Genomic DNA, 27,094 nt, shown 5'->3' with positions numbered 1-27,094 from the left:
TGACTGTGTATGGTTTTGGACAAACAACTGGCCTCCCAGTTTAAGAGACAATCTCACAAAATGCTTTTTTTAGTGCAAAAAGAAAGAAATGAAAAAAAAAAAAAAAAGAGCTACCATTTTCCTCATTCCTGCAGGTGCCCAACCAGGTTGACTTGTTGGAGTACATTTTCTGCATTCTTAATAGATAGCTAGCAGGAAACGCCTTGTACAGTCCCAGCTAGAGGGGCGGAAAGTAACAAGGAGGTGGGGGTACAAATCCTCAGCTCCTGCTTCCGCAAGCACTAAGCTGCTCTGAAGTGAGCCAGGCAGCTCTGGCCATCTTTTCCCAGCCATAGAATCAGTTGATGGTCCAGAATTAAGAGGTAAGAAAATCTGGGGATTTTTTCTGGGGAGGAGGAAAGAAACTTAACTGGGAAGAAATGGGGTAGTCATCAAATACTTTGCTCAATGAGATATAATCCGGTCCCCTTGGGGATTTTGTTCCAAGTTATTGATTTGGCAAACGAACACCTCTGACTTCCCACCCCACCCCAGAGTGCTAGGTACCATTTTGGAGAAGTGCGGTAAGTCCGTCCATGCAGGCAGATTATGGTAGAGTTCTGGCCAAAATGCTGGTTTGGGATTCTGTGCTCAAAGATCTTTTCTTTCTTTCTTTCTTTCTTTTTCTTTCTTTCTTTCTTTTTTCAGAAGTGTGGGCAATATTTGAGGGAGCACTTTCTGTCTTTGTATCTTGTGAGATGGGAAAGTTGCAAACTGCCTGTTGTTTAGTAATTATGCTGTTCTGGCAGCACCACTGGTAAAACTTGACCTTGGGGTTTTGTCTACTACGAGAGGCTTTTGCTATAAGCCAGGCACTGATATGGGAACATCTTCTCTGGGAGACAGCCTCCCTTTCTTTAGCCTCACTGACATCCTCTTCAATCCAGCTTTGCAGCATCTCTTTCTCCTAAGCGAGACACACCCCAGCAATTAATTCATGAATGAAGAGACCTCTTATGGAGGGCTCATTTGAGGATGAAGCTTCTCATGTTTCTCCAGGTAGAGTGAGATGCAGTTCTTCATAGGACTATGCCAATGACAGTTCTCAGAATTTTAATATTCCTCAAATACAGTTTCTCTCCACTGTGGTCCAAGCGCAGCCCAGGGAGTTGCTTGTGAGTCGATCCAGAGAAGTAGCCTATGGCTTTCCTTTTGATTGTGTGAGGTGTGGTTGGGGAGGAAAAGAAGGGCATAGGTAGTACTTATTCAGTGAATACTGAATTTTTTATTCAGGATGCCAAATTGCCCACGGACTGAGCTCTCCAAGGCGAAGGGGCTGAAACGCCAGCTCTGACTTTCTCTATCTCTAATATTTTCTGACTGTAGCCAGTTGGCCCGAGTCATCTGTGGATTCTACCCAAGGAGATTAAGCACGTGCTTCAGGGCCCTAATGTCCTTAGGGTCCTACCAGCTCCTTCCCATGTAGCTTCAAGGGGAGTTAGCAAAGAGAGATTGCAAGCTGTGTCAAGCCTGAACCTTGAGCAGTGGCCACTGGAAATTCTGAGAATGAGAGGGTGAATCCTCCAAAGGTGCTCACTGGCCCCTCCAGCAGCAGGCAGAGGCTTCAAGGAGAAGCCCCGAGGGAGCAGACGGAGTTGGGAGTTGCTGCCTGCGTTATCTGAAGGAAACCAGATGACTGGTTTAGGGTTCTGGCATGAGGCCCCCTAGGGATTAGGAGATAGATGGAAAGACTGAGGCCCATAGAGGAGAAGGTATTATTAGACCCAATGGAGAGTCAATAAGGTGAAGGTAGGACAGACGTTAACGCCAGAAAGACCTGGGTTGAAATCCCAGCTCTGCCACTCCCTAGTTGTGTAGCCTAGGCAGTCTATTTCAACTTCTTTAAGCCCCAGATTGCTCATCTGTAAAATGGGGATAACAATACCTATTTTGAGGATTATGAAGATTGGAGAAGATAGATGTGTAGTTTCTGGCACAGAGTAGGTGTTCTGTAAACTGTAGCTTTAAAAAAGTACTGCCTCCATGCTTCTCATTGCTTTATAATTCATAATACCTTGGTTTTTATTTCTATCCCTTCAAGTATCGGAATAGATCATGTACTTTTTTAAAAATAAAGGAATAATTTACCTACAGTGAAATGCATATGTCTTACGTGTAAAATTTGATGAGTTTTAACAAATTTATCCATTCATGTAGTAACCATCTCCCTCATCAAGATGCAGAACCTTTCCAACACCCCTGAGGGCTCCCTCATGCCCTTTCCTAGTCAATCTCTCAATCTCTACCCCACAGGCAACCACAGTTCTGAATTTCATCACCGCAGATTATTTGTGCTTGTTTCATGTATGTGAAATTGTACAATATGTGGCCTTTAGTGTCTGGATTCTTTCACTCAACATGTTTTTGAGATTCATACATGCTGTTGTGTAGATTGGTAGTTTGTTTGTTCTTTTGCTGAGTAACATTCCATTCTATAAATATGTCACAGCTAGTTTATATATTTTCCCGGTGATAAACATGTGGGTATTTTCCATTTTTGGTTACTATGAAGAAAGCTGCTGTGAACATTCATGTACATGTCTTTGTGTGGACATAGTTTTTATTTCTCTTGGCTATGTGTACCTAGAAGTGAGATTGCTGGGTCACACCATAAGAATATGTTTAACTTTATAAGAATCTACCAGTTTTTCAAAGCGTTTGTTCGCATGTTTTTGGAAAGTAAGGGTGCAATGGATTCGTTTTTGAGCTAGTACCTGGTTATGCTTAGCATGACTGTCAACCAGGGGAAACACTGGTTACTTAAGTTTTACTAAGTAGGTAAATCACCTACTAAGAAGGGTGATGCACCTACATTATGCTAGGTGCTAGGAATAAAGAAATGAATATGAAATTTTGTTCTCAAGGTCTCATAAACCAGAGAGAGAAAGAGACAGTCTATTAAACTCTAGTCATTTTCATTAAATTTACAAGAATGAATAGATCAAATCCATCTTTAGCCAGAGCACATGGCAAGTCAGATTCGGTGGTCAAAGGTAAAGAAGCATCCTGACAGGCTACTTCCCTAGTAAAGGAAGGCCACAGCATGTCTTGAAGGCCCACTGCATGCCAGGACCAGACCTGGATGGAAATAGACAGCCTCTGCCCACAAGGAACTCTCAGGGTAGGATATGATGATACCAATGATGGAACCCAAGTTTAGGGCAGTTCAATACACAGCTATTGAGCATCTACTCTATTCCAGGCCCTGTTCTAGATACAAAAGATGTGCTGGGGAACAGAGCTGACAACCTTACAACCTTTCAGGAGGTTTCCACCAATGGTGACAACATTGCTGTAAAAATGTTTTTTTGTACCTCTGCATTTTGCTCAGAATGTATCTGTTGGAGGCCTTATAGATGGTATTGTTCGTAATTGCTAGTTTCTAAGATGGGATGCGGGTAGGTGCAGGACACAGGCTTACATAGATTAAGGCATCAGGGGAGTAAGAGAATTTGATGTGTTTACTTTGTGTGCAAGTGGTCAAGATGGAAAGCAATGCCTACTATTGAAATTGTCAAGCACCCACTGGATTGCCTGGTCAAGCTCTCCATGGGAGCCCATGCCTACAGGCAGTTCTGGGCCAACCTTGGCTCATTCGTTTAGGAGAAAGGCGCTTTCCCAGGAGGCAAGTTACTCTGCTGTTTGGCCTCAGTGTCCTCCCACCTCCCCATTTCCTGATGCTCTCTTTAGTCAGGTTGTCTGATCATTCTCATTTGTAAGAGAAGGCTCCTTCTCAGCACTTCATGGAGATTTGTTGTGTTGTCCCTTGAAGACTGATTAGACAAGGCTTCTCAACAGCATTGTCATTGACCTTTAGAGGCTATGTGGCTCCCTGAGGCCCCAGTGAGCATGTGTACCTGGTGGGAGCAAATCGCTTGCCCCCAAGGATACTGCTCACCCAAACCACAGCCAAGCCACTTGGTAAAATAGTGCCAGTGACATTTTGCCTTTGGTCCACAGGTATCACCTGTGTCACTCACTCACAATGGAAGAAATGAAGAAGACTGACATCCGGATGCCCAAAGGCAAGCAGAAGCCTATAAGGACAGAATGGAATTCCCGGTGTGTCCTTTTCACCTACTTCCAAGGGGACATCAGCAGTGTAGTGGATGAGCACTTCTCCAGAGCTCTGAGCAATATCAAGAGCCCCCAGGAACTGACCCCCTCGAGTCAGAGTGAAGGTGTGATGCTGAAGAACGGTGAGCATGTCGGGAGGGAGGAAGTTGGGATTCCCTATCAAGGCTGCCACGGACACACCAGTTCTTTGATGTACTTGACACACTTGAACACATATATGTTTGCTAAAGGCAAGTTGCTCTGACTAGTGAGAAGCCACACCCCTTCCTAGAAGTTTAATGTCAAAATGGGGCTGCCATCTACTGCTCCAACCTCACCTCCCCAGCACTGTCCTCCAGAAACTGGCTTCCTTCTGTCCTTCATGTTTGCTTTGATTTCTTTCTGGCCTTTGCACAAACTGTTCCTTTTCTGCAAAACTCTTCCTTCCCTTCTCCTAATTAACCCACATTCATCCTAAGATCACTTCTTTAGGGTAGCTTTCCCTGACCACCCACACCCCCAAGCATTCAAATATCCTATTACAGATTCTCCTGCCATTCTTTAAGCACTTGTCACAGTCGCAGTTTTTACACTTGTATAATTATTTGACTATTGCATACTCCTCCATTAAATGAAAGTTCTGTGAGGGCAAGGACCATTGCTGATTTTGCTCAATATCGTGTTTCCAGCATCTAGAAACAGTGACTGTGATATACGGGACAACCAACAAGGATTTGTTGAATGAGTAAATGAACATACAAATATGCAAATTTGTGAGCACCTTATCTAGGTACAAAGAACCTTGAAATTTCCATAAAATACTAAAACATAGATTAGAATCTTGCTGAATAAGCCATTAGAACAGAAGTATGTTGCGATAGTTTTTAAATGTTGATAATATTTGCATTTTATATAATTTATTTCTATAAATGGAGTGTTCCCAGTTGTAGACAGGTGGTTTTGAAAAGTTTTGAAAACAAAGCTAGCTGGGCGTGATGGTTCACACCTGTAATTCCAGCACTTTGGGAGGCCAAGGCAGGAGGATCACTTCAGGTCAGGAGTTTGAGACCAACCTGGCCAACATAGTGAGACCCTGTCTCTACAAAAAAATTTAAAGAAATTATTCAGGTGTGGTGGCTCATACCTGTATCTCCAGCTACTAAGAAGGGTGATGCAGGAGGATCACTTGAGCCTGGGAGGTTGAGGCTGCAGTGGGCCATGATTGCACGACTGTACTCCAGCCTGAGTGACAAAGCAAGACCCTATCTCAAAAGAAAAAAAAAAAAAATTAAAGCTACTGGAAAAAAAAAAAAAACAAAACGAAGTTTAATGTAAAAATGAGTGCTGTTTAATCAAATTAGTTCACCTATTTTATTATTTCCTCAGTCATGTTAAATGCTGGGTTTACTGCTCAGCACACAATGAAGTTCCACAGCTATTTACTGTTATCATTATCAGTATTTTTCTTCTTGTTCTGTTTTTTAGAGACAGGTTCTCACTCTGTTGCCCAGGCTGGAATGTGGTGGCGCGATCACAACTCACTGCAGCCATGAATGCCTGGGCTCATGAAATTTTCCCGCCTTAGCCTCGCAAGTAGCTAGAATTACAGGTATGCGCCACCACACCCAGCTAATTTTTAAAATTTTTTTTTTGTAGAGACAGGATCTCGCTATGTTGCCCAGGCAGGTCTTAGATTCCTGACCTCGAGCGATCCTCCCACTTCAGCCTTCCAAAGTGCTGGTATTACAGGTGTGAACCACCACACCCAGCTAGTATTATTATCACTATTATTATTACTATGGCCTGATGCGGCAGTAACACCAAAGCATCCATGAAAAGAAAACACATGTCCCATGTAGGTGCTCCCAGACTCTTCTCAACTAATAGTGGATGGTTTGGTGAGCAAGGGCAGGGGCTAGAGGGAAGCAGATGAATAGTCTTGCCACATCCCTTTCCCACCCTTCACAGGGCCAGGTGTGTCTATTTGGTAATTGTTAAGAAATAAACAGTCGTACATCTCAAAGCAGTTACTTCAAGAGAGCTAAGTCAAAATGTGCACATCAAAATATCCAGGTTTGAAGGAAGCCTTAAACATCACACTAGCAGGGGCTGTAGTATGACTTTCATGGGCCCTGGACACTTCTGTCTTCATGAACTTCCTTCCTCCTCAAAAACATTAAAAGTTACATTTTATGACTGCATTGGTATAAAGATGAATATAATCCAAGCTGGGTTCGTGTTTTAAATATATTCAGTATCATTGTCATATTCATTTTTTCTTCCAATTTTAAAACATTTTTGTGGGCCCCTAAAACTATTAATGGGCCCTAGGCACTGTACCTCATGTGCCTAATGGAGAAGTCACCCTTGCCAGCTGGATGCGACTCAAAATGGATCCCTTTACCTTTTTGAAAGGTAAGGGGAGCAAATAGATCAGGGTCTGGTGGGTTTCAAGATCTCTTTATTGGTGTTGCTGAGTGCACATGTTGAATGACTTGCTCCCAGTGGAAGACATACGTACCTCCAAGTGAGGGCCTTTGTGTAAAGTGGACAAGTGGGGCCTCTGCCTGTAGGCAAAGAGCTCCCCTGTTTCCAGATGCCATCATTCTGGCTTTGCTTTTTGGGACTGGAGAGGGAGTTGATGTGTACCTGGTGTATTCATCTTTGCAGAATTTACTTCTCTCTTAGAAATTACTTTTGCAGTCAATCAATGCAGTTTTCTCACAGAATCTTGTGGGTTAAATAAACATGTGGAAGGGCAGGAGGTAGCAGCAGATACTAAAGGAAATGATGTGGACCTTGCTGTTAAAATGGGCAGGAGGGGGTGGGTGGGGAGTGAGGAGGTGATGTCTAAGAGTGTGCTGAATAATCACAACAGGAGCAAGAATGACCATAGTCTTGACTCATTTGGGGGACTGACATGTGGTAAGAGCTGAGAAATGTGGTGTGTGGGAATCAGGAGATCTAACTGGCTCCTTGAAAGTATCAAAATCCCAGGCAGTTAATACACAGGCAAGTATATTGACTGGCTATTTGACTCTGATTTATTTCTGAACACATTGGCTTGGATTCATTATAATCATTCCCTTGTAAGCACCACCAAGCCATGGTCTCACTTCCTCTATTCTACTTGCCCGGTAAAACCCAAGCTGGGATAAAACCAGCTCTTGGCCTATTGCACCATTTCTTTGCTTCATTTTGCAGCAAAACTCAAAAGTGGTAATTATGTGTACTCTGTCCTTTCCTCCCATGCTCTCTAGACTCCATTCCCCTCATGCTTTCAACCTCATCACTCCTTGAAATCGCTCTTATCAAGGTTACCCAGTGACCTCCACTTTCCAAATCCAGTGGTCCCTATCTGTCCTCATCTGATTTGACCTATCACAACATTTGCTACAGAAGATTGCTCTCTCCTCCTGAAAATACCTACTTCACTTACAGTCAGCCCATAACATTATGCTTTCTTGGTTTTCTTCCTGCCTCCCTGGTTACTATTACTTCTCAGTCTCCTTTGCTATATGTCCTTCTCTCTCCAACTTCTAAACATTTCAGGGCCCCAGTACTCAGGTCCCAGACAACTCCTTTATCTATCTACACTTACTCTCTTGGTCTTAAATGCCATCTATATGTTGATCAATTCCAAATGCATATCTGCAACCCAGAATGGATTTCAGACCTGCCTCTCTAACTGCCTACTTGATCTTCACTTAACATGTCTAATAGGAAACTCAAACAAAATAACTCCCAAACTGAATAAACTCTTAATTTCCCCCTCAACCTGATCTGCCCACAGTCTTCCCATCTCAATAAATGGGAGCTCCATCCTTACAATTCTTTGAAGTCATGCTTAACACCTCTCTGTCTCACACCCCACATCCAATCCTTTTGGAAATTGTGTAAGTTCTATCTTCAAAATATCCAAGATCTGACTGCGTCCCCTCACCTCCGCTATCACCTGGGTCCTAGAAGCTATCATCGCCCCCCGCTGAATTGCTGCAGTCCCCTCCTAATTGGTCTCATTGCTTCTTCCTTTCCTCTCCTTCAGTCTATTCTTAGGAGGGCAGTCAGAATGGTAGCATTAAAATGAAAGTCACACCCTAGCACTCTTCTGTTCAAAACCCTCTGACAGCTTCCCATGTCACTTGGAATCATATCCAAAGTCTATAACGGGGCCCTGCCTCATCTGGGCCCCCGTTGTCTTTCTGATCTCATGTCTTACCACTTTCTGCCTCACCCGCTCCAGTTGAGGCTCCTTGGTATTCAGAAACTATGCCAACGACAATCCTGCCTCAGGCCTGCCCTTTGCACATGGTCTCTCCTATCCCTGGAATGCTCTTTCCCCAGATACCTGCATGGCTTCACCTTTCTCCATTCAAGTCTCCACCTGGATGTCACCACTTCAAACAATCCTTGTCTGAGCAATCTATTTAAAAAATGAAAGCCCCCACCCTCTCATGTCTGTCTTCTTACTCTGCTTCATTTTTCTTCTTAGCATTTGTCATTTGACAAATGCTAAGAAGAAATATATATAAATACACATTATATGTTGTATTTCTTTTCTTGACTCCTCTCTCCCCTTACCCTCTGAGCTCTGTGGCAGTAGGGAGTCAATCTGTTAACTGCTGCTTTCTAAGTACCTAGTACAATGCCTGACACATGGAGGCGCTCAATACATACGGCTTGAACGAATGAAATTATGATTTTGATCACAAGGTGTTGATCCTACAGATGGGAGTCACCGTAGAGAGAGGGTATGGTGTGGTATATAGTTTTAGAACCACTCAGCGTGGGCCCAAGCCATCTCCATCACTTACTAACAGTGTGATCTCCAGACATACCACTATGTGTATGTCAAGTGGCACGTAGTAAGTGTAATGTAGTCCAAGGCTTGAGTTGAGTTTTTGAACAACTAAGATAGATACGAGGACCTGTGTTCAAAACACCAGGTTCACAGAGCAGCAGGCCTCTCCCATAAGCCTCCAGGTTTTCAGGGGGTTCTGTTGCATGGCTGCTGTAGAGTTTCCTGTGCCTTCTGACTTCACCTTGTATCCTTCTGTGAAGCCCCTGCCCGCTAAGGGAAGTTGGGCATGGCCCTGTTTCTTGCCTTAGCCAGCCTTCACAGGCCAGATAGAGAGGTGGCTTGCTTCTCCATCTTCCTTCTTGGTTGTTACATTTTCCCTATAAGAACCCCACAAATCCCTTGACTGTGGAGATGTTGTCTCCCTCACAGAGTGTGGTGCTGGCTAGGCAAATATTTGTCCACTGATTGAGCAAATGAAGGAAAAACTGCCTCCCTCAAAGCCTCTCTTATCACCACCAGGAGTCAAGTTTCTCATAAGCTCTGCTGCCTCAGGGGAGGGCCCCATGAAAGGCTTCCAGTCCCACAGAGGTTCTCACTGGAGGTGTTATATGACATACATATGGCTTTGAAAATGGTGGGAAATCTTTCAAGTGGTCTTTCATTACTGACTGTTAGTATCCTCTCAACCCCTACAGGCCAGCACCAGACTGTCCAGCCCAGCTAGGCCATTCCAAGGAGAACAGGCTCCCATTCATGGGCTCCCATGGCCAACTCACCCACATTCTAAGGGCTGTCTGTTGAGCCAAATGTGCAAAGCCCAAACACAGAGACCCGTGTGGCTAGGAAATGCCGTCGAATTTCCTGGCTTCTCTTCCCCAATCAATGTTATGTTTTTATTTACTTATGTATAATTTTTACTGGCTGTACTTCAGAAAAGAAAACACAAGTTGAAGGTATCTTTGAATTATCTCCCTATTAAAAGGACATTGGGAATTTTAGAATCAGTAACTAGAGAAGCTTCAGTAACTATAGTTTGTAGGGTGCATGGTCCTGGTACGTATGCTACCCTGTGTTCTTCCTGTCCTGTCCCCAGCCCCAGTCCTGAGGCTAGCCTCAGGCCTGGCAACATTGCTGCAGGGCTGCTGAGAGAAGGTGAGAGGGTATATACGTGGGCACTCAGGGGTCTTTTATAGCCAGTCTCAAAGGATCCAGCCTCCTTCTCTCTCCTCTCCCATCTGCTATAATCAGTGAGGGTAGGGAAGAAATGCTGGCTTAAAAAAAAAAAGTGTAAATATCTATGTGAGAAATAGTCATGCTAGTTGTTTATGGCCCTTGTGAATATTGACAGTTTCCTGTCTTCCATTCCCGTAAGGAAAAGGAATCTATCTGCACAAACATATATGGAGCTCCCAGCAAATACCAGACACCACACTAAAATTAGTGCATTTTACTTCAGTCCACAAAATCCACTGTGATTTATAAAGTTCAAAGACAAGCAAATTGAACCTATGGTGTTAGAATACAGGATATGGTTACCTTTTGGGGGTGTTGTGACTGAAACGGGGTACGGTGTGCTTCTGGGGTTGGTAGTCAGGTTCTGTTACTCTAGCTGGGTGCTCATTACCCAGTTTATGAAAATTCCCCCAGCTGTACACTTCCATTTGTGCATTTTTCTGCATGTTGGTTGTGCTTCACAAATCCATTTTCCAATGGATATTATTATCCTTATTTTACAGAGCAGGAAACTGCAGCCCAGAGAAGGTAAGTGCCTAGAGATGGGTCACACAGCCAGTGAGTGATAAAGATTGAAACCCAAGTCCATCAATCTCCAGAGCCAGTCTCTTGACTACCCCATTTTCTTGCCTTTGTACACTCTGACAATGCCCCAGCAAGAGGATTTAATACTTATAAGGACTATGGCTAATAATATGTATAATGGCTAACACTTTTTGAACACTGTCTGTTGCTAGGGTCTGTCACGTGGATTATCTCATTGAATCTTCACACCAACTCTACCGGTTAACTCTATGTCCATTTTCCTGATGAGGAAACTGAGGCTCAGACAGTCAAGTGACTTGCCCAAGATCTCACAGCTAATATGGGGAGTCTATAGTATTTGCCGGCAGATGGAATTGATTTCAGATCTTAGCCACCCAACATTTCAAATACTAGCTCATATTCTGTATTTGATCTCTATTTTCAGTTGGGAAAAGGAACCTGGATATTCATCCAAAAACTAGGTACCCCAGGGAGGCAGCTCTGAAAGAGGGGGAGGAACTGAGAGACCCCCCTGGTGCCCTGGAACAGGACAATCTCCTCGAAGCTGTCCTTCCACCTCCGGTGTTATTCTGACCTCAGTTAATGCAAACAATATGTTTTTTGTACCTGGGGGTGAATGAATGAAGTGCAAGTGCCACCAGCAAAGAGAGCAGAGAGAGAAAGGCAATGTATACAGATCATGCAGGTCCAAGGTTGGACTTTCATAGTGCAAAATGTGCGTGTGTTCAGAGGACTCTTGGTTTCAACTACATCATAAAATGAGATTTATAGCCCACGTGTGGTGGCTCACCCCTGTAATCCCAGCACTTTGGGAGGGCCAGGCATTCAAAACCAGCCTGGGCAACATAGAGAGACCCCGTCTCTACAAAAAGATTTAAAAATTGTGTAGGTGTGGTGGCTCACACCTGTATTTCCAGCTACTCAAGAGGCTGAGGCCGAGGCAGGAGGATCGCTTGAGCCTGGGGAAACTGAGGCTGCAGTGAGCTATGATCTTGTCAGTACACTCCAGCCTGGGAGACAGTGAGACCCTGTCAAAAAAAAAAAAGAACCCGCAGAATTTGCATTAAAAGATGCAGAAAGAGGGAGAAGAGAAGGAAGGAAAGAAGAAAGGATAGACCGAAGGAAATCAGGCAATCATGGATTCACAGCTGTGACTTGTTTTTTGGGTGCTTCATGGGTCAAGCGGTTTAAGTTTTTTCTTAAAACATAATTTTTACTATTTACAAACAAAATATACTAGTTTTTGGAAATTTAGAAAACACAGATAAGCATTCAGGAAACAAAAACCACATGTGCATCCATGTACATGTACTAATTTTTACAACATGACATCATTTTGCACATAATGGGTTGTAACCTGCTTTTTAAAAAAATTCAACAATGTCATATCCACTTCTCCATGCCATTAAAAGTTCTACTACAACATCACTTTAATGGTTCAAGAGTATAATTTTATAGATGTACCAAATTTATTAAAATTTTTGAATATTTAGGTTGTTGCTAATCTTTCGCTATATTATACAAATCACTTTGAACATCCTTGTAGGTTCATTTTTACATGCATCATTGACTATATCCTTAAAATAAATTGCTACAAGTGGAATGCTTGGGTCAAAGAGTATACAAAAATTTTAGGGTTTTGATATATACCGACAAATTTCTTCCTAGAAGTGTTATGCCAATCTGCCAGACCTCCAACCCAAGGAACATGTGAAAGTACCCAGCTCATTGCATTCTTTGCAATATTGGGGAGGCATAGTTGGTAGGAGCATGAGGTTTGGAATCAGACACCTCTACCATTTGCTAGCTGTGTGGCCTTAGACAAGTCACTTTAACCATTCTGGGTCTCGATTTTCTCATCTGGGTTGCTGTGGCGATCACATGAGATCATGTATGCAGAGTGCTAAGTAAAGTGCCTGGCCCACAGTGAGTACTCAATAAGCAAAAACTATTCTATATTTACAAATTGTTCCTGCCCATCTCTGATGTGTTATTCCCTGGGAATGGCTACAGACTGAGCAAAGACTTCTGAAATCCCTCGTTTATAACCAGTATCTGCTCCAGCCTCCAAATCGGCCCTGAAGTGCTGCTGCTGCCTCTGCTGCTGTTATGGGCCCCTTGGCTCAGTCCTTTCTGCCCCTCCCTTCTCCAGCACTAGGTGACTGTTGGCAGGGAGGATTCTCAGGCCTCACACAATAATGACCGTCTTGCTTTTTCTCATGTTGATTATGCTGAGTGTTGCAAACCAGTAAAGAAACCCAGAGTGGGTTTCTAAGCTGAAATGATTAATAATAACAGCAGCAACAGCTACCACTTAATTGAGTGCCAAATGTGTACCAGGCGCTGTGCTAAACCTTTTACGTGGATTGTCTCATTCAATCTCATAGTAGTCTCAGAGGTGGGAAGGGACTTGCTCAGTGTCACACAGCTAGGAAGTGGCAGATCTGGGATTGGATTCCAAGCCTCTCTGACTTCAAAGTCTGTGCTTTTAACCACTTTCATCCTGCTCTCTTCGATTTAGAAAGGTTCAGTCGGGAAGGGTGTGTCGGGGGTGTGTGTGTGTGTGTGTGCATGTTTGTGTTTATGAGTGTGTACATGTTTGCAATTGTGCATATATATGTGTGTTTGTGTGTAGACATGCGTGTGCCCTCATTAGAATAATACTTTTTCAGGGCCACTATGTGCTAGGCACTGTGCAAGTTCTTGGGGACATAATGGTGAACAAAAGAGAAATGATCTCAGCTCTCGCCAAGCTTACTGAATGATAAAGAAGACCAATAGTGAATGAATGAATGAATGAATGTAAGAATTAAGAAATAAATAAATTACTATATTACTGTCATGAAGGAAATAAATAGGATGCAGTCACAGAAAGTAACAGGGTCACAAACTTTAGATTGGAGGTTAAGGGAAGGCCTTTCTGAAAGGGTGACATTTAAGTTTGTATGTTGAAAAACTAATCTGGAATAGGAAGCCAGGGCCTCCGTGCAAGGATAAAGTGGAGGGAAGGTACTCTGGAATGGAGGCAAACTCATAAATGCCTAAAGATATTTTCTAGAGTGTTCTGGAGATTCCAAAAGTGTATATGGGTGGAAATGTGTGGTGCCTCTGGGTATGCGTGGAAGGCAGGGGGAATGGCCCGCCAGTTTCACCCAAAAAGGGCAGTGTAGGAAATGGAGACCAGCTCTCGCTGGACAGGTCTTGTCTCAGGATCAACAGCATTTCTAGAGTGATGCTAGAGGGAATTTCTCAGGATTTCTAGAGGGATGAATGGGACTAAGAGGTAGGGTCTAGATGCCCAGGGTTGAAGTAAGTGGAGTGGAAGCCATTTGTATTCCTGCTGAAAGAAAAATCCTAGCCTGCCCCATGTATCCCTGCGTCAGGGTGTTGCTCACCTGCTCTCCACTCATTCATGTGGTCAGGGGTTTGAGAAGGCAGCAAATTCTGCCCTGGGGCTCCCTCTCTCACTTCTAGCGGTAACTAATAGGGGTCACTTGGATTAAAAAAATGTCACCAGGGTCACTTCTAGTAGCAGCAGCAGCCTTGAGTCAGTGCAGGTTTGTAGTTTAAGAGGACTTTACCCATCCACAGGGTAGGTGGGAGTGGCTGCTGGAGCAGTTGGCCCAAGAGGCCTGAGAAAGAGAGGCCCACCCAAATCCAGGGTCTCCACTCCATGGGCCACTGACTTCCAAGCCTAGTCTGGAATGATGGGTTTCCCCAGGCCACCCAAGGCCCTCTGATGGGTCACTGTGAACTTGGGGTTAAGACACCCAGTGCATGCCCACAAGCTCCCATCCAAACTGTGCTCTGGGGTACCCAGTGACCATATAGGACTTTGGACTGTGGCACACCAACCCACTTCCCTTAACATTTCAGAGAATTCCAGAAAGGAAGCAGTTAAGGGAAATATTCAAAACATTCTGGGTCTCTGCTTTCCACATTTCAAGCATTCAGCCCCTAAGTCATATGTATGAGATCTGTAAGGCCTGTTCAGATGGAAACTACCTAGTTGTCAGGGGCTACGCTTTGTTTCTAATTTGTGCTTAGGACATGCAGTACTCTCATTCAATATGAAACACAGACTGTGATTACACCAAATTAGCTTAATCACACTCTTTGTGCACTGAATTGCTTCTGGCCTGGAGATATCAATTTTCAGAAGTAGCATTCACCCTCACCAAAACAAATCTTAATATATTGTCTTGCCTTTGGTTTCATAAGAAGGGCCAACCATCCCCCATCACTCACTGTGAATGCTGTGAGATGTTGGGGAGAATGTCTGTGCCGTGAGGACTTGGACTTCTGTTTCTATCCTTTGTGTTACACTGAGTGATGGCACTGCAGTAACACTGCGCAGGCCTCTCAGAATTTTTTATCTTGTACACAATCCAGTCAAACCAAACATTCAAGAGAGCTAGGACAGGTTTGTATGGGAAACAGGACCAGTGTCCCAGACAGCCTCTCCAGCCGGCCAATCTTCCTTTGTCTCCACACCCACCCTCTCTCCATTATCTTGGATAGATGATAGGCTCCAGGGTTTAAGAACTGTCTGGAAGAGCTCTTTCCCTCCTCCCTTCTTGCCTGAGTGGGTGTTGAGAATGGGGAAAACATTCATCCTTGTCCTGAGCTATCCTGGACATTTGAGATCTCAGATTCGGCGGCTATCATAGGCACAATAAGAATAGTGTGTATGGAACCAAAGGACACTCCATCCCTCTTAACCAATCTACATGAACTTTGCAAGAAGAAACTAAGTCACCTCTTGACCCTCAGAATTCTGCTTTTGCAAAATGGGGTCCAAGCAACTACTTCCCTCCCCATTACTTATCGTTCCAGCTCACTTCCCTACTTGGCTACTCTGTTTTTGCTATCTTGGCTCAGTCTCTTAACATCTCTGTGCCTCATATTACTCTGGAAAATGTGGTTTTAACTCCTAGAGCTGTGTGAGTGACCAGCACAGTTCTGTGGAGTCCCCCTATTTGGTGTATTTAAAACACCAGCTGTAAAATAAAGCCAGATGATAGCAGCAACCAAACACAAATCAAGCACGTTTCCTTCTAGAAAAGTATCCTTAAGGAGCGAATTGGATCCGGGAGCAAAGGTATCTATACAAAGATGCTCATTGTAATGCTGTTAACATAATAGAAAACAATGGAAATAACCAAGCAGTGCACAAATGACATTTGTTAGTTATATTACGGCTTTACCATGGACTACTTATTGTACAGCACTTTAAAAAGCTGGTGTTTGGCTCTTCCTTCCTTCCTTCTTTCCTTCCTTCCTTCCTTCCTTCCATCTTTCCCTCCCTCCTTCCTTCCTTTCTTTTCTTTCTTTCTTTCTTTCTTTCTTTCTTTCTTTCTTTCTTTCTTTCTTTCTTTCTTTCTTTCTTTCCTTCCTTCCTTCCTTCCTTCCTTTTCTTTCTTTCTTTCTTTCCTTCCTTCCTTCCTTCCTTCCTTCCTTCCTTCCTTCCTTCTCTCTGTCTCTTCCTTTCTTTTCTTTCTTTCCCTTCTTTCCTGCTTTCCTTCCTTCCTTCCTTCCTTCCTTGCTGGCTTGCTTTCTTTCTTTCTTTTTCTTTTTTTCTTTCTTATTGAGTCTCACTCTGTTGCCCAGACTGGAGTACAGTGGTGCAATCGCGGCTCACTGCAACATCTGCCTCCTGGGCACAAGCAACTCTCCTGCCTTAGTCTCCCAAGTAGCTGGGACTACAGGTGTGCACTACCACACCCAGCTAAGTTTTGTATTTTTAGTAGAGCTGTGGTTTCACCATATTGGCCAGGCTGGTCTCGAACTCCTGGCTTCAAGTGATCCGCCCACCTCGGCCTCCCAAAGAGCTGGGATTACAGGCATGAGCCACAGTGCCTGACCTATTCATCTCTATAGGAGGCTTTTCATGATATTTTAATGAAACAAAAATGGCTTGAATAACAATATATGTTGAGAAAACAATGCATACATGAATAGAAACCAGTCCTAGAAACAGTACACTTACGGAGGACAACGGCTGTTTCTGGATATTATTATTAGGATGATTTTATTTTAGCTTTTCTTATTTCCTTCAAGTTAAAAATAAATAGAGTATGTATTTTAAAAAATCTACATCCATTTTGAAAACAATAAACACCTAACATGTCTTCTAAATCTTTCCTTCTCAGATGATAGCATGTCTCCAAATCAGTGGCGTTACTCTTCTCCGTGGACAAAGCCACAGCCAGAAGTACCTGTCACAAACCGTGCCGCCAACTGCAACTTGCATGTGCCTAGTCCCATGGCTGTGAATCAGTTCTCACCATCCCTGGCTAGGAGGGCCCCTGTTCGGCCTGGGGAGCTGTGGCATTTCTCCTCCCTGGCTGGCACCAGCTCCTTAGAGCCTGGCTACTCTCATGGCTTCCCTGCTCGGCACCTGGTTCCAGAGCCCCAGCCTGATGGGAAACGTGAGCCTCTCCTAAGTCTCCTCCAGCAAGACAGATGCCTAGCCCGTCCTCAGGAACCTGCCGCCAGGGACAATGGCAACCCTGGCCAGATAGCTGGAAGCACAGGATTGCTCTTCAACCTGCCTCCCGGCTCAGTTCACTGTAAGGAAATGCCTACAGATACTTGGAGGGGTGCCCCTGATTGGCTGTGGTTGAGAGTGAGTTGGCATGAGATGAGGTGCCAAGACTAATTGCTGCCACTCTGGACATAGGGCTGCTGAGGGATGGAATGTTCTGCTTAAATGTTCAGTATATCTTCACTAGGCTTCATTGACATTCACAGTTTAATAGCTAAAGGGTTACATAGATAGCTAGCCAGATGGACTTGGCCCGAAGTACTCACCCTAGCCTGTCAACTTGGCCTTACCTTAGAAAAATGATGGGCTGCTGTCTAATATTGTAGGGTCCTATGTTTACCTCGTTGGGAGCAATTAAATAAGCCATTTGCAAAACAGAGCTCTGTGACGTACCTACAGACTCAAACTGTAGCCTCCAAACAGGTTGGCAACTTGCAGTGATGTCAGGCTCCAGGCAAACAACAAGGGCAATCTATACCAACTATCTGCTGCACACATTAAAATTCAAAGCGACTATAGAGGCAGCCTCATTGCTGCTTGGAGACCTAACAGTGCCTGGCTGTCCTCGGCTTGCTCCTGCACTCTGGGATCCTCCCGCTTGGTATCCCTTGAGTTCCTACTCCCTGACCACCACCCCTCCCCTGAACTAAAAACACCCTTAAGGCTCACTCACTTCTTCATTCACTCATTCACCCAGCAAATATTTAATTAGCGCCTACCAGATGCAAAATATCCATCAGAAAACAAGGCTCCCTTCTTTGTAAAAGAACGGGGAAGAATTGGCATTAATTATACTTCCACCAAAAAATCAACCTACTTTGTTGCAAGATTTGCCTTTCATATAAAACACTTATAAATATATATATTTTATAGTTTCGTGGAACCAAGTGTGCAACCTCTGTCATTCTGTACTCTGGACGAATTTTGTTTTGCAGCTTCCTTGTCCATACATAGTGTGGCTCTAGTGTTCCATGCCTGAAAGAAATTACTAGAAGCTGTCTTTACACTGAACTAAGCATATAGTAAACAAAGGGCCTGTTCAGCATAGCCTACCTAAGTCAGGCACTGTGTTCTATTCTAATGTGGCAAACAAATTTCCCATTAAAATACCACTCTGTCATTTCTAGAATTTGATTAGGAATGTACTTAAGGAGCAAATCATAGAAGTGTCATGCTTGGGAAGCCTGTGAAATTTCCTACCCCTCTACTCTTTTTCAAAAGTCCTTTCCTACTGGATTCACAGGGAAAATTAGGCCAACTGTGCTTGTGTATATGCTGTGCATACACACAGCAGAGCCCTGTTTCAACAGTTGGTTAGAACACAGATGGCTGAAATCATCACCTTCCAAACATAGCAACTCTTTACAGTTCAAATCCGATTCAGCAAATATTTAGTGAGCATCTACTGTAAGTCAGGCACATCATGGTGAAACTATAATGCAGGCATTGTCCTATTCCTGAAATCTCAAGACACGTTCACAAACAAATGGTTATCACTGAAGTCTTCATGCTCTACTCATGTTGACATCAGTTGTATTAATTGGTGACTGGCAGTCCAGGATCTGTTGAGGAAGTCAGTGACCCCTAATCAGGAACACTGCCTTGGAAGATGGTGGACCTTAAAAACAGAAGCTTCTCTGTTTTTGTAGCATCTGATAAGAGAGAATATGCCAGATATTCATAAACTTAGGGCCAGGCAATGTGAGGCCCCTGGGATGCTACTGGGCACTTTCTAACCTAGTCCTAGAAATTTCAGTTCCAATAATGTTTTTTTCTTCTTTCCTAGATAAGAAACTGTATGTATCTCGTGGATCTGCCAGTACCAGCATTCCAAATGAAAGTAGGTATCTGGTCCAGCCTTTGATGGTGTGTGTCTGTATCTTGAGAACGAACTTGAGGAATAAGGCTTCTGTCTATTACTGGAGACACTGATAGTATAAAACCCAGAGTCTTCAGTAATGGACGGGAGCCTTATTTCTACCACTCAGTGTTTTCATAGATACAATTTGTTTCATTTTAGCCTCAAAAAAGAGTGTATGTGCTTCTTATCTTACAAAATTTTATTTTGCTATAGAAGTAACTGCCCTTAGTTTCTTTTTTCTTTTCTTTCTTTCTTTCTTTATTTATTTTTTTAACCTGAGCTGGACTTAACTGAAGTAGCCAAGGTGACTCAGAAAAATTAAGAAATTCATGAGGATGAGGATTTGCTTGCTGTGTCCCAGATGTTCAGTTGTCAGCCTAGTACACAGGGCCATCCCAGGACTCTGCAGTCAGGGAAAATGTCAGCTGAGGCGTGAGGCCAGGACTCGGAGCTCTACACTCGATTTGAAAGTGGTGTCAGTAGGAACTTACAAAAGAGGACAATCTGGGTGGAATGACATGAGGATCTTCATGACCGGGGTTCAGGGTTCAAATGTCAGCTTTATTATTTACTTACTTCAGGAACCTGGTCACATGTCTTAACCGCTTCATGCCTCAGTTGCTTCATTTGTCAAATAAGCATAAAATAGTGCCCACCTCATAGGGTGAGGTGTGAGGAGTAAATGAAATAATGTATACCAATGCTTAGAATAATGGCTGGCACATTATTCTGAGCATTGGCATACATTAAACCATCAAGAAGTCTTTTTTGGAGGGCATCCTGTGTGCCCCAAGCTGTGCTCTGTGTGCTGTGTTTAAGAGAGGACTCAAGCCGGATGTGGTGCCTCACACATGTAATCCCAGCACTTTGTGAGGCCAAGGCGGGAGGAACACTTGAGTCTAGGAGTTAGAGACCAGCCTGGGCAACATAGCAAGATCCCCATCTCCATAAAATATAAAAATAGAGAGGATCCAAAGGAAAAGCCACTACCACAACACCTGATCTCAGGCATTTGACAGTCTGGTGTGAAGTAGGGGTGAGGGCAATCTATAGATCCCACTAGAATGTCAACCCCATGAGGACAGAGACTTTGAGAGGTATACCACTGTATCCCTAGCACCTGGCACAGAAATATACAAATCTGTTGAATAAATGAATGAGTGAATGCTGGAAACAATAAAAGAGCATTTAACAAGGAAACGGTAAGAAAATGTAGTAATGCAGTAAAAATTATTCCAATGTAGTAAAAATTATTCTGTTTGATGCCCTTGTGTGAGAGACAAACAAACAAAACAAAAACCAACCCTGGTGATTAATTGGCCATGCCTCCATGAGGAGATTCATTTAGAGCTGGTTCAAAAGCCTTAGCATGGCCAAGGCAGACATCACATAAGTCTCTGCCCAAGGAAATGAGCTCTGCTGGCCTCCTAACTTATGAAAGGCAAGGATTGTGGTGTTTCTTGAGTACTTGTTAATAGTTTCTACATTTATTTATTGTGAGTCTCAGAATTGCTGATAACTTGATGCTTAAAATTGTTCATAGACTAAAACTAACAGCAACAACAACATGTATTGGGTGTTGACTATGAGCCACATACCACATACTCCATCTTGCTCAGTCCCCACCATGACCTTGTGAGGTGTATATGAATATGTCCTAGGTGCTTTACTCAACCTATATTCAGCAAATAGTGATTGAATGAATGAATATCCCCATTTTAGAGATGAGGAAACTGGATCTCAAAAAGGTGAAAGGACTTGCCTTAAGTCACAGCAGCAAGTGGCAGATGCAGTATTATCTTTTTGCTCTCACAGTGTCATAAAATTATCAAAAACAATTCCAAGTTAAATGAAGTGTACAACAGTGAAAATTAGCCACTGGTGAGATTATTTTACCACAAATGAGTTCACTGTCTATCTGGGGCAAGGGTACTATCCTAAAATAAAGGAAGGGGGATGCAGAAGGCTCAGAAAGCAAGCAAAAGAGCAAAGAAAAATATGCCTTCGGGAAAGGGGGTAGGGTACGATCTTCCCTTGCACAGAGTAGTTGAGGAAAAGTGGCTATGCCAACAGGCCCAAGTCCGCCCTTCTACCACTCTGGCCCCGGGCAGAGGGAGGTAGCATGGAGCTGAGAGGAAGAGAAGGGACTTCCTAGGGCTCCAAGTAAAAGGACAACGGAACCCAGCAAAGCCCATGCTCTTAAGCATGACACCAGTCTTCCAATCTTGCCTGATGGTACAAATCACCTGGGGAGCTTGTTCATTGCCCAGATCCTGCTCCCCCACTTCCTGGGGGAGTAGATTTGGCATGAGACTCAGTTGGCTCTTCATGTTTTATTCTTTTTTTTTTTTTTTTTTTTTTTTGGGGGGGGTTTTTTCTTTTATGGCCCAGGCTGGAGTGCAGTGGTTCAATTTCGGCTCACTGCAACCTCTGCCTCCCAGGTTCAAGCAATTCTCCTGCCTCAGTCTCCCAAGTAGCTGGGATTACAGGCTCCTGCCACCATACCCGGCTAATTTTTGGTATTTTTAGTAGAAACGGAGTTTCACCATGTTGGTCAGGCTGGTCTTGAACTCCTGAACTCAGGTGATCTGCCCACTTTGGCCTCCCAAAGTGCTGGGATTACAGGCATGAGCCACCTCACCTAGCCTCATGTCTTATTCTTTATATAATTTATATTAACTTCATTTCAAAGTGAACTACATGAACCTTTCAGTGGAGATTTAGGTTGTTCTGAAAGATTTCCTATGTGAAGCTCCAGAAAAATATTTGTCAAGGAAGGGAGGCAGAGTCTCCTCCTGCCCCTCCAACATGGCCCTAGTCCCCTCATGTGGGCTGTCATGCATCTATGAAGCAAGTGCATATGGAGCAGAAGAGTCATCAGAGCCAGAAGGGTAGTCAGAGAGACCTTGGAGAAAGACATTCTGGAGGTGAGTCTCACAAATGTTGGTCAAAAGTTTTAGTGAATTTGATTTTATCTTTTGGTCAGTAGAAATAGATGCTGGTTATGTATTGCTTCAATGGCTACAAATCATAATAACAGTTGATATTGCTGATTGTCAGACACAGGACTATAATATACATTGGAGATATAACAGTGAATAAAATTGTCTTGGTCCCTGCCCTCATAAAGTTAATAGTTTCGTGGGGAAGACATGCCCACCCCCAAAGGGAAAATACAAAATATTTGCAAGTTATGATAAGTGGAGTGAGGAAAGCACATGAAGTGTTGAAATAGGGAAAAATGGGGGCCAACTTTAGATAAAGTGTTCAAGGGAGGCCTTTCTGAGGAAGTGACGTATGATCAGGGACCTGAATGAAGTGAGAGAGCCAGCTCTGGGAAGAATTACGGTGGAGATAGAGGGAGATGGAGGAAACTGTCCCTGCAAAAGCCCGAGATGTGTGTGAAGAATGGAAAAAAAAAAGACCAGGGTGACAGGAGTGGAGTGAGAAAAGAGAGAGTGTGGTATGAGACAAAGCTGGAGAGGTAGGCAGGGGCCAGGTGATGCAGGGGCCTTATGGGTAACATTGGAAATTGAGATTTCATATTCTAAGTGACTTTGTGAGCCATGGAAAGATTTTACATGTGATCTAATTTGCATCTGATAAGATCACAAAAGCTGTTCTGTAGAGGACACATTGGAGAAAGGGAAGAATGAAAACAAAGAGGCAAGAAGCATGAGAGGATGATAGCCTGGATTAGGTGGCAACAGCAGAGATAGGGGTATTTGAGATCTATTTGGGAAGGTTAGCTCTTAGGACTTGGTAATGGATTAAATAGGAATGGCAAAGAAAGGGGAAGAATCCAGGTTATCTCCCAGGATTCCTGTTTGAGCAAATGGATAGGAGAACACAACTGTTTTGACCATGTCAAGTCTGAGGTGCCTGTAAGACATCCAAGTGGATGTACCTTTTAAACAGTTGTATATGTAAGTGAAGAAAGTCTGGCTAAACATTTGGGATGTATATTAGTCCTGTGCATAAGTGGTATTTAAGGCCATTGGATGTGATCACCTAGGCAGAGGATGTAGACATAGAAGAGAGGAGAGTCACAGAAAGAGGGCTGGAGGGTGCCAATATTTAGAGACTGGGGACAAGAGGAACCAACGGAGGAGACTGAAAAGGTGTAGCCAGTGTGATAAGAGAAGAACCAGGGCAGTGTGGTATATAACAGAAGCTAAAAGAGGAGAATGTTTCAAAACAGAAGGAGTGATCAACTGTGTTAAAGGCTGTGGAAAGATCAAATAAAAGAAGGTCAAATAAGGAGAAATTCCTATTGGATGTGGCATCAGAGATTTTTGTAGCCTTGTTAAGAGCAGTTTTCACTATGTGATGTGGACAGAAGCCAGATTGAAGTGGGTTGAAGAGTGAACCGGAGATGAGAAAGTGGAAATAGTAAATTCAAGGAGCTTCTTAGAGAAATTTAACATTGAAATGATGAAGAGAGAAAAGGTATTAGCTAAAGAGGCTAATGGGGTTTGAGAAGGTCTTTTTTTAAGAAGGCAAATATTAGAGCCTCTTTGCATGATAATGGGAATGATCCAATATAGGAGGATGAAGATAACTTGAGGGGTGAAGTCATTGAGAAGACAGAAGGGACATGTAGAAGCATTGACCTTTCATAAGAACAGGGGCTGTTCTGTCATTGAAAGTATACAAAAGAAAGCTAATAAGGACACAGACGAAAATTGATTTTCAGGCTTGCTTGTGAGGACACTAAAAAGTACTAATCTAATGATTTCTATTTTCTCAATCAACTGTGGAGCAAGACAGCAAGAGTGTGGGATATTTAAAGAGAGTGAGAAAGTTTGAAAAAGTCTTCTTGGGCAAAGCCTGATAGTAGCCTGATAGTAGCAAGTCTGATAGTAGACAAACATAAGTAGGATTTCTGGGTGGTGATCTGAAGTCCAAGCTCATGAATTTGAAGTGCAAACTCTCAGCTGGGTTGTGCAATTTTCATCAGTGATGTTAGGTTAGTGTAATGTGCAGAGAAGGCAAATGGGGACGCTCATCTAGGGGTGAGGTTGTGGCAAGTGAGCATGAAGGATAGAGAATATGGAAAAGGAGTCGAGGGTGTTTGCAAGTTAGTGATTATAACAACAGAACGTGGTGTCTAAGCTGCACAGAGAAGGAAATGGAGGCAGATGGACATTGACAGGATGTCGATGGAAATGGAGGTTGATGGATTGGAGGTTATGTGAAAACATGGTGATAAGACTACTTAAGCCAGTGACATGGGAGGTGGCTAGAGAGTGGATGTTTGAAATTGAGATCACAAGGGTCCCCTGTGCAAATGATAAGAAAGTCTAGGGTGTGACCATGGGAATGGATGGTTGAGGTAGAGTGAAGCACAAGGTTATTAGAAATGAAGAGAGTGACAAAAATCATGGCAGCGAAGCAAAATAAGAACCAATAGCTACTGGCAACACAGGTTCTGCTTTTATCCTCATTCACAGATGGGAAAGTTAAGGTTTAAGAGGTTAAGTGAGTCGTCCAAAGTCAAAGTGAGTGCCAGAGTCAGTTTTCAGTGACTTCAATTTTCTTGGTCTTACCCACCAAGCTAAGGTGCAGTTTGACCATGCAATCATTTGACTCTACCACATATAGACACATTGCCTTTTTAACAAAATAATAGTAAACATTTATTGAGCATTTGTATGCCAGTCACTGTTCTAACCCCTTTATATGTATTTAACTCACTTAATCCTCACTAGAATCTTAGGAGGTAGCTTTTATTAATATCCCCATTTGACATGAGTAAAGTGGAGGACAGATAGGCTAGGTAACTTGCCCAAGGTCACACAGATAGGCAGTGGTAAGCCGGGACTCAAACCTGGGTTCACTGGACCCCAGAGTCAGCTCATGCTTATTCTATTTTTCAGGAAGCCAGTCTCCAGAGATAAGAAAATATCTGTTGTTTTATTGAACTTCAGTTTGAAGAGAATTCTTTTTCCCAACGTGCTTATGATTTTCTACTATGAATCTACAGGGTCTAGAGACATCACTGTTCTTTTCTTGGTTTTCTTTCCTCTTTCTAGGTGTTGAATCAGGAGCAAGTATATGCCCTTCCTAAAATTGTGCACATCTCTTCCTTGGCACCTATGCCCTATGGCAAGGCTTTTCAAACTTAAGTGAATTCTCAGCATATATAAATGATTAAGGGCGCTGTTCTGAGATGGGAGCATAGAGGCCCACCTGCTTGTTCTTCTCACTCCTCACTGCACCCATGACCCTATTACTTAGAAATCAGACTCCTCTCATGCTCCCCCAGCAGGGTCCTTCTAATCAAGACTGATCACATAATATCCTATGGGGTCGTCCCAGTTTTCCAACTGAATGCAGATCACAGGAACAGCCTGAAGCTTTCCAGCCTGAGCCAGAACCAGACTGTGACCAACTTCACTCTTGCCTCTACCAAAAGCAAAATGAAAACAGGGTGGGAAAGACCCAATGAGAATAGGTTGAGGCTGTGGGTTTCCTACATTTTCAGTCTGAAAAGAAGCTGAAAAGTCTCCGTCTGGTCCTGATGAATGACATACTTTCACTTGAAAACTTTGGTTTCTCAGTCCTAACAAAGTGACCCCCAAATGCAATTGTTGAGAAATCTGAGAACTTACTTATTGGGAATTGAGTAAACTGCTCATCACAAGTTGGCCCTGTGACTGGAACAGAACTTATTCTGCATCTAGAGCATTTTTTGGATGCAGTTCCATGAGTTTCTGCCTTCCCTTCCTCTGAGGTTGAGGACTCTTGTATCTGACATCCCACAGGTGTTCATCTGCACCCTGGAGGCGACTCACAGCCTTCTATAGGGGTCTAACTGGCTTTCATTAACCATGTAACTTCTCCTTTAGCTCTTTCAGAGTTAGAGACACCTGGGAAATACTCACTTACACCACCAAACCACTGGGGCCACCCACATCGATACCTGCAGCATCTTTAGTCAAGTTGGAAGACAAAGACAACACTTGGTCCAAGACACGGCAGCAGGACATCCCTGCAGATTGTTCCAGATAAAAATGAAAGCTGCTCAAACCCACTTGCCTCCCTAATCTGTTAAACAGCTTCGTGTTTAGTATGAGCTCAGTACCTGCCCTGTGAAAATCCCAGAAGCCCCCGCTCTCAATGTTCCCCATCCACACCCTGCTTGCTCCTGTGTAACAGCTCAGCTGATGAAGAATAATAAAACTGTACTTTTTTGGATGGTGCTATTCTGGGTTCTAATTTCTTTCACATCCTTCATTTCATTCAAATTTTCCAGCAACCCTAATATTGGCATAATTATCTTCATTTAATATATATGGACACTGAGGTTTAGAGAAGCTAAATGACCTGCCTAAGATCACATGGCCAGTAGCAGAGCCAACACTGAAATCCAGGCCTCTGAACTCAGTGCTCCTTTCTCATCACTGCAATATTTAATATCAGGATATTAAGTTAATATCAGGATGGCTCTTAGATATTTTCCCCTCCCATCTACTATATAAATAAAGAGAACAAATCTTCCAGTGTATTATATATGTTTCCTATATTCAGTAAGAGGAAAAAAGGCTTAAGGAGTACATTTTCTTTCAAAGTTATTTACTTTCAAAATCCATGTTCTTCTTTAGGTGATGGTTGGAAAAATTCAGGGTGGAGACTGATTCTAGAGCACTTGTAGCACATAATTATAGAAGTGTGTGTTTATCTTGGCTGACTCTAGAAAGATTCATCTGTGTTAGAAGATAATACATACCATCAGAAGTGAACTCTTAACATACAGTTTAGGGAAAAGAAAGAATGATTCCAATAGAGTTGACATATTATGTAGGTTGGGTGATCTGATAACATTTCCCTGCAAACCCCTGGAAGCTCTCTCTTGAATAAAACTGAAAGCAGTAATAATTTTTCTACTTTAATAAAGAGGAAAGAAAAGACTCCCTGTTCCTAAGAGACAAACACTCGCTTCTCTGATATAAACGCTTCTCTGTAAATTCCTGCTCACATCAACTGATACTAATCACAGACTCAGATT

The 27,094-nt window shown here is 43.1% G+C and overlaps 1 protein-coding gene across 1 annotated transcript; it reads left to right on the top strand.

Moving 5' to 3' along the window:
- The first annotated feature begins 211 nt into the window (after positions 1-211).
- On the top strand, positions 212-26,291 carry VGLL1 (vestigial like family member 1). The gene is made up of 5 exons (XM_023198851.1): positions 212-362; positions 4,000-4,238; positions 16,828-17,247; positions 19,009-19,062; positions 25,935-26,291. The coding sequence occupies exons 2-5, from the start codon at positions 4,025-4,027 to the stop codon at positions 26,021-26,023; spliced, it is 777 nt and encodes a 258-aa protein (XP_023054619.1). The 5' UTR covers positions 212-362; positions 4,000-4,024; the 3' UTR covers positions 26,024-26,291.
- Positions 26,292-27,094: the final 803 nt, after the last annotated feature.

This window comes from Piliocolobus tephrosceles, chromosome 12, assembly GCF_002776525.5.
Source record: "Piliocolobus tephrosceles isolate RC106 chromosome 12, ASM277652v3, whole genome shotgun sequence".
NCBI lineage: Eukaryota > Metazoa > Chordata > Mammalia > Primates > Cercopithecidae > Piliocolobus > Piliocolobus tephrosceles.
This window is presented reverse-complemented; position numbering and strand designations above follow the sequence as displayed.

What these genes read in the sequence shown, in the direction of transcription:
- VGLL1 (XM_023198851.1), top strand. Translation starts at nt 4,025, where the DNA reads ATGGAAGAAATGAAGAAGACTGACATCCGGATGCCCAAAGGCAAGCAG. An exon ending in AGGTGTGATGCTGAAGAACG is followed by an intron (nt 4,239 to 16,827) that starts GTGAGCATGTCG and finishes TTTCCTTCTCAG; the next exon opens with ATGATAGCATGTCTCCAAAT. An exon ending in TACCAGCATTCCAAATGAAA is followed by an intron (nt 19,063 to 25,934) that starts GTAGGTATCTGG and finishes CTTCTCCTTTAG; the next exon opens with CTCTTTCAGAGTTAGAGACA.